Below are 7,976 nucleotides of genomic sequence, written 5' to 3'. Positions count from 1 at the left end.
GGCCACCCGGCTAGTGGGGAATCCCCGCAGGTCGCCATCGCCGCCAGGACCTGCGGCCGCCCGGGGTCTCCGGGCAGCGGGTGGGCAGCGGGGCGGGCAGCGCCCCCGCCAGAGCACGCGCCCCGCCCCCCGCGGAGGTCAGCGCGGCGGCGGCAGCGGCGCCCTCTCTCCCCTCCCCCCCTCCCCGCCTTATGTAACGGACGGGCGCCGCCATTGGCCGGCGGGGCCGGATCGCGCGCCAGCAGGGCTGGGCCGCGCGGGCGCCGGGGCGGGGCCGCGCATGCGCAGTGCTGGTGTCCCCCCCCGTTTCCCCCCCCCCGCCGTCGTCCTCCTCCTCCTCCTCCTCCTCCTCCTCTCGGGCAGGCGGCGGCGGCGGCGGCTGTTGCGGGGCCGCGCGGAGCCTTCTCCACCCGCTCGCCAGGGCCGCCCAGGCCGGACTCCCAGGCCGGGTGAGCGGCGGCGGCCCCTCGCGCGGCGCGGCGGGGCGGGGGTCGCGGGGCGTGGGGGAGCGGGCCCGGCTGCGGCGCGGCGGAGCAGGCCCGCCCCGGGGCGAAGGGGGCGGCCCGGCAGCGAGGCGCACTCCGTTCCCGGCCTGCCGCGAGCCGCCTCCCCGCCGCTGGGGCTCCGCAGCCGGGGCCTGCTTCATTCCTCGGCCCCTTCCCGCGGGACACGTGGTGGGAATGGCCGGGCTGCGGCCGCCCCCCGCTCCGCGAGGCCCTCCCGGGGGCCGCGGCCTCTCTCTGCCCCTTCGCGCCTCAGGCCGGGCCCAGGCCGGGGGCCTCCTCTGGCCGCGGTGCCGGGCCGAGGGCGAGCTTGCTGCTTCGCCGGCCCAAGCCCCTCGCCGCCCCGACGGGGAAGCCAGGGTGCCTCAGGCTCCTGTTTGTGTCGGGAAGTGACAGCGGAAGCAGCTGTCGGTGTCCAGTTTTAGGACTTGAAACTCTCTGCTCAGGTTCTGGTTACTTACAAGGAAATGACCCTGTGTGAGGCATTAACGTATGGCAGGCTTCAGCCTCGCTGCCTGGTAATGCCCGTGCTGTTGCTATTGTGATTTGGCAGCATATTTTTCTGTGGTGTTAGGCTTCCTATGTGCTCACGCATTTTTATTTCAAAACAGCAGGTCGGTTTGCTGGACTCCTTGAGGGTGTGCCTGATAAGGAAAACAACACTTATCTGTGTTGTGCAACTGGAATACAGATTTAGTCTTGTGGATGAACTCATCGTTCTTTTAAACGAACTTTGGGATTATTTTTGTCACTTTCTTAGAGTACTGTAGTCCAGATAATCTTAATTTTCCAGTTGACTATTCACTCCATGTGTTTCAACTGTATTAGTGTAATTTGAAGTACTTCAACTCTTGGATTTTTGGTCTTGGGCATCATATGGAGGTTGGTATTTTTGAGCAGATGTTTTGGTTCATGTTTTCTTGTTTGTGATTTAAGTAAAAGCAGCTATTGCCAAATACGTACAAGCTCAGTGTGGTTGGCTCATGCAATGTACTACTTAACAAGCTCTTACCAAGAGACTAAAATACAAAGTAATATGCAAAGACTACGAACATTATTTTTTCTTGCATCTGAGTATCTTCTATCAGGAGTCCCCTGACTTCCGAAGGGTTACTGTAATGCTAGTAAAACAGAACCAAAATAAAACCTACAGTTCCTTCTAGAGTATGCAAAGCTATTGGCAATATCTCTTCTTTCTGTTTTGTTGGTTTATTTTTAATGTTCTTGTTGAGCCATGCTGTACGTAAACAGGGTGAGGCCCTGTCTGGGATGTTTTGGAGTAACCAGAGCATACAGTGAAACAGAATGGTATTTTTAGTCTTACTAGCATTCAATGCTGTATCTTATGGAAACTGTCATGTATTTCTATAGGCTTGTTAATAGATAACTTGCGTTTTCTTGTGTTCGATTTTGTTAGCCATATGGACTTCTAATTTCTCCTACAGAGAAACTGATGGGGGAAGGGGAGGGAACACTGGAGATGTAGTATAATACTTCTGCAAAGGGTTACATGGTAGTGTTATATACCATGAAAGACCGGGACTATGACCTGAGAGGTGCCTCTCAGTCCGCAGGAGCTGTTTTGGCTCTCGGGACCGTCTTTTTGCTTGTTTCCAGAAATTCTTGCAATACTAGTGAACTTCCAGATGTTGTTGATGTTTCATAGAAGCTTCATTTTCATAATGATTTTAAGGGCTTTTCGTGCCTGTTTACTGGAGGACAGTGTTTGGATAGGCCTTTCTCCCTCTTGCAGTGGAAGGCTGTCTGTCCTTGTGGAAGGACTGCACGACAGACCCGTTGTAGCCGCACAGTGTCTCTCATCAGTACCAAACTTACAGCAAATGCCCGGGTTGCGCAGAGGGGCAATGACCAACCAGATAACCTCCTGGGAACATTAGGCTTTACTAGTTCTCCTGAAAACAATGGGCTTTGCTAGCTGTCCTGTGCTTGTGTAGTAAGCCTTGTGCTTCTGTGAGAGCTGCACAACTGGATCGTGCGTGGGCCATGAGGGATTGTGAGAAAGATAATAGCAGAAAGTGGGCTGCTGGGTTATATAACGATGCTCTGAAGCCTGCTGTGTTGGTGCGCCCAAATCCTGCCTGGCGTCTGCTCTGGGGGTGGGGTGCAAGCTGAATTGGGTGTTCGAGTGGGCTGCATGCAGGTGGAGAATTGCTGTTGTAAAATACGCTGTTTTGCTGCTCCCTAAAATGTGATTTTTGTGTCTTGTTTCATGGGGTGGACCTTCTAATGTCATATGGCAGTAGTGTTTGCTCCATTATGCTCCTGCGTTATATAGAGTAATAGCTTCTGATGCAGGCAATTTTACTTCTTAAGTAATATGTATGTGTGTGAAGTTGGCTGAAAATCTAAAAGATTGGCCACTTGTAAAAATAGCCCTGAATAAAGAGGGGTGACCTGTTGTTCTTAGCATTCCCAACTCCAAAGCAGCTCACAAGCATGTGCACCAGAAGACAGTAATACAGGTTGGGTAATACTTTGATTTGCCTTTCTTGGAACCCGGTTCGAGTTTTAGAAATAAAGGTTGAGTCTTAAGCTTTACAAAAAAAAAAAAAAAAAAGGAACAACAAAACCCCCTAAATTTTACTGTACCTGTGAAAATAGAAAATAATTTTCTATTAACTGTAAAGGAAACTTTAATTACTCTGACTATTGAAAACACTTCAAAAGTAGACCTTGAAGCTTTGTAGAGGAAGAAACCTTAGAATGGCCTACTAGTTCTGGTGTGTATTATAAGAATGATACTAAAACCAGATAGTTTTTACATACTAAAGAGCTTGAACAGATGTTTGTTGTATATGAGTTATGGGAGTTGTAGGCCTTACGGATGGAGTGCATGACTGTATTGTGCTCATGGTTATGGCTTTGGAGTCAGCTAGCAGCAGTAGCTTCTCACATTTGTAGACTAAATGTCTTCTTTTTGTTTGTAGATATGGCTCGTGGACAGCAGAAGATTCAGTCGCAGCAGAAAAATGCCAAAAAGCAAGCTGAGCAAAAAAAGAAACAAGGACATGATCAGAAGGCTGCAGCCAAGGCTGCCTTGATATATACCTGCACTGTTTGTAGGGTAAGAGGAACCAAAGACAAAATATTATTGTAGGCAGGTCTGTCTTCCAGCCTAGAGCAGAATTTTTAGAAGATTATATAGTGGAAACTAAAATACTTAAGTGGCTGTCTAGCTTGTTGCTATAAGCATTTCCATCTGTTATGTGACTTGCTCACAGATAACTCAGCTGTACTGATAATTGAGATACGAGAAGATCTGAGAGGTCATGTACAGATCTGATTTACGTAATTACCTTGCCTTTTGGATTGCAGGGGTCTGCATGTGGTGTTAGTATGATGTATAAAATGTAAAAAGTAAGATCACTTCCTTTTTAATCTCCAAATGGAAACATCTTTTCTTTGTGATGGAATTGGCCCATCTTAGAATCAATGGTTATGGATGTTAATGTAGAGAGGAAAAGTAGTGGTGCCAAAAGCTTTAGTGTAAGTTTGATACACAGTAACTTCTACTAGAATAAATTACTTGACAGGAGAACAGAAACGTGAGCACTAATCAGATTATACTTTCCTTTTGGCTGGTTTTCCTGAATGTGCTCGTTTAGGAACCGAAAGATAGACCTGCCATTTTCACTTAAATGGTCAATCCCAGAATAGATTTGTTGCTCTGTATGTCTTAAATAAGATTCCAAATTAAGAGCTGTTCACTTAAGTACTTACAACCAGCTCTTTTTGTGAAATCAGGCTGTAGCAGCAATCGCTTTGGGCAGTTGATGCCTGCAACTGTGTAGTAGTGGTCTGAGACAGACATTCTCTGCTTGGCACACGCTATGCAACATAACTCTTTGGCCTACTGATAAACAAAAGAAATAGCCTTCGTAAAGATTTGATCCTGAAAAGAATAAACGTTTATCTTTGAGGTGTTGAAAAAGAAAATGGTAAGGAGATAGGTTTTCCACCAAACCAGCGTGTGAAGCGCAAGATCTGCAGGGAGGTTTCTAGCAAGAATAAAGCCATTGATGAACATGCCAAAACAGTGTGATACTAGTGCTTAAAAGCACCTCTCTGAAAATCTGAGGTTAAATACTCCTCTTAAACATTGAGGAGAAAATTTGCTTCAGGAAAAAGAAAATAAAACATAGGGGGAACAGGTTTTTGTAGTATTATTTAACTCTTGTACTGTCCATAAAGTTAAATGTCTCTCTTTAATCAGACACAAATGCCGGATCCCAAGACCTTCAAACAGCACTTTGAAAGCAAGCATCCTAAGACTCCACTTCCTCCAGAATTGGCTGATGTTCAGGCGTAAAGTTGTCTACAGGTCATTACCTTAATTTTTAAATGATTGTCTGGGAAAGGTGTATTATGAATCAGGTTTTTTTTACCACCGCCAGCTGGGACTTAAAACTTGCTTTGTTTCCTTTACCATGAAGATGAACTATAGGTTAAAGTTGTACCCTTGAACTGTTACACAGGAGAAGCAAGCTAATACTTACATAGGTGAAATGGCTGTGGCGTTTCAGGAGGTTGTATTAGAAGGGATTAATGTTATTTCAAATGGTCATCCTTAGAGTTGTAGGAATACTTTTATTATTTAGTTCTTGCTTTGAAATGTTAGTTTCTCTTTGAACAATATACATAAAATAAATACAATCTGTCTGTTGCTACAAAATGTGTAATGAAAATAGTTTAGTGTATTAACAACAATTGAGCAGTTTTGTTCCCAAAGCTATGCAAGTGAATGCAGATTTTTCTGCATTCAAATATAAAACTTAACCTCTGTGTTATCTATAGAAGAGATTTCCCAATAGCCAGTTGTTAGGCTGTAACTGAAAGTGGTTATAATAAAAGGCTGAAATGAGGTAAAAAGCAGTATTATGTATTTTATTCACACAGAGGTAAACAGCATTGTGTAATGGTTCAGCTTAACTGAGTTATTCTTGTTTTTTATAGGTGAAATCATGGCACCTATTGACTCTTCTACTGTCAGACCTTACATAACAAACCTGCAGCTGCTTTTCTAAAACTGTTGATCAGCAAAAATGAAGGGGCTACAGAAACATTCATATTTTTATGCTGTTCCCTCTTGGGCTTCATGCAAAGACAATTCTGTGTAAATGTACAGTTGTGCCCTATTTGGAAATCCTGAAAAATCAGTCCATACTTGTTATAAAAAATTTTTTACAATTGTAATTATATTGATGTTCATATTGTGTAAAATAACTCATTTAATAAAGTAGTACTTTGATTTTACAGTATCACAGATTAAATCCTTGTAGAAGTTCCGTTTCAACTTTCTGCATTATCTGCCTTATAAAATAATAAAAAAGACAAAGTGGAATTTTCCCCATCCTGCCAAAACATGAGCAGTATCATTCCACTGAAAGTAATGTACATTACAGTAAATTAATCTTAAGTGAAAAGGGAAGCTGCTCAGACTTACTGTTCAGTGTGCTGCCTGCTTGAGCCCATTCACTAGTGGTCAAGTTGTTGGCTCAAGGCACAGCAGACTCCCTAGAAGCTGCATGAGAATCGTGAGACTCCCTTCTACATTTCAGTCCTGTGTATTGGAGTCTTAATACTGCAAGCCATTTTGAATGGGATTCCTTTATTGTGAGGGATCATGTTCCTTGAAGTCATGTACCGGAGAGACTCTGGTTGTGCTTGTTATCCTTTATATATGATAGAAGGCTGAGGAAGCTGAGAGGTGGCAGGATTGAATGCTTCTGGGTATGCTGGCTTGAAAAAGGCTCACAAATATTAGGTTAAAGCCACTCTGCTCTTAGTTGAAAATTTTATCTGCAAAGATGGTATTTTGAGCAGTCAACCACACATGTTCCCCCTCAAATGCATCTGGTTATTTCAGTAGCAACTCTTCAAGAAATATGCAAAATAGCCAGCCATTAAAACCTTTTTTCACAACCAACTTAAAATAAGCCTGTTGGAAAAGAGCCAAAGTAACTAAAATAATATGGTTACTTTAAGAAATCAGATGTGATTAAAGTTGCATTGACAAGAAAAAGCTGGATAATAACTCTCTGGCCCAGAACATTTGAGCAGCTAAACATAATTACATTTAGAGTCTTCTGGGCTCAGTTCTAATCCCAGATGTACAGCACAAGTAGTGGAGAAACATCTGAATTGTGCTAGATGGTCTGCTATCAACCGTGGCTTTGGCATTTGGAGGGGGCTTATTTATGAACTTTAGTTCTGACCTTGCAGAAAGAAGCAATACTAGAATTGCTGTGATTTACTTACTAGAATTGTTAATTTACTGAGGTTACAGCAGATGTAAAAATTGTGGCAGTCCAAGTAACCCTTGCTACGCAGCAGTACTGTACATCTGACCTTCAAATGGCTTCCTAAAATCTAGGACCATAGTCTCAAAGACTCATTCACTTAAAAGAATGCACTTGGTATTTTATTATATAAAGTCAAAGCCTTTGTCTTCGTCCACTCATTTGCTCTTTATTGAACTACTTCTGTGAGACTAGCTTCCTGTCCTCTTTGCTGTGACAGTATCTCTGTAAATACTTACTTTGGCATAAAGTTTCTCTGTATTATAGTCACTCCAGGATAACCTGTATACCACTTAACTTTTATAGATAATGTTGTTCTCCTCTGAGAGTAATCCACTACTGCACTTGTACACCTGACATCAGAATGTAACGCTTCATTTATTTTTCTTTAATGTTATCAATACATACATCCTGACAAACTGGCTTCCACAAGGCAAGAAATCTGCTCTCGACCTTTGTGCTGTATGGGGGAGAGGTACTTCAATGTTCTGGTGCTGTAGTTTGTCTAAAAATACGCTGAGTGCAAATGGATAAAGATGTTTCTTGCACTGATTGGTATTTGGTAATCTGGTTTTACTTTGGAAAATGTTCTGGGATGTATCCCTATAGCTTGGTCCTGAGGTGAAGTATATGTTCTATTCCTTCAATTCAGATTGTGTAGCATTCAATAAAAAGATTTTGTTTCATAAACAATCTCTTTTAATGAGCGCTGAAGAGCTGGAAAGCTGCATCACTAGTGGGATGGTAAACTTCAGTTAGAATTGTATTTTCAAAACTTTGTGATGCTCAGGTTGAAAATACCCTATGAAATGATGGGGGGTTTATGTATTAGAAGGCAAGGGTAATTGATCCTCAGTTCAGTAAGATCCTTAGCTGCAATAGCTGCAGTCTCAATTGCAGAAATAAATGAAAGCTATGACTGAATTGTTATAAAGACTTTATAATATAGGGGGAATGCTATACTAAATGTGGGAATAATCCTCATTCAGAATATCTGCAATACTCCTTGTACCTAAAAGGTCAGAGGGAGGACTAGTTCTCCATCATCTCTTCCTGATCTGAAGGATGGCATCCTGTTACCTGGCTAAAGACACAGTTGTGCATTGTAATGTGTCTGATTAAAGAGAATTAAAAACTAAAATGTAAAATGTCA

General features: G+C 43.3%; 1 protein-coding gene across 1 annotated transcript; it reads left to right on the top strand.

Moving 5' to 3' along the window:
- Window positions 1-330: 330 nt before the first annotated feature.
- Window positions 331-5,782, top strand: ZNF706 (zinc finger protein 706). Its single transcript, XM_074885802.1, has 4 exons — window positions 331-449; window positions 3,452-3,588; window positions 4,738-4,845; window positions 5,478-5,782. Exons 2-3 carry the CDS (start codon window positions 3,454-3,456, stop codon window positions 4,831-4,833), a joined length of 231 nt encoding a protein of 76 aa, XP_074741903.1. The 5' UTR covers window positions 331-449; window positions 3,452-3,453; the 3' UTR covers window positions 4,834-4,845; window positions 5,478-5,782.
- The last annotated feature ends 2,194 nt before the right edge of the window (window positions 5,783-7,976 follow it).

Source organism: Strix uralensis, chromosome 1 (assembly GCF_047716275.1).
Source record: "Strix uralensis isolate ZFMK-TIS-50842 chromosome 1, bStrUra1, whole genome shotgun sequence".
Classification (NCBI taxonomy): Eukaryota; Metazoa; Chordata; class Aves; order Strigiformes; family Strigidae; genus Strix; species Strix uralensis.
This window is presented reverse-complemented; position numbering and strand designations above follow the sequence as displayed.

Bases quoted from the DNA above. Each gene is read 5' to 3' on its own strand.
- ZNF706 (XM_074885802.1), top strand. From the start codon at position 3,454: ATGGCTCGTGGACAGCAGAAGATTCAGTCGCAGCAGAAAAATGCCAAA. The intron at 3,589-4,737 runs GTAAGAGGAACC...CTCTTTAATCAG, and splicing joins ATACCTGCACTGTTTGTAGG to ACACAAATGCCGGATCCCAA.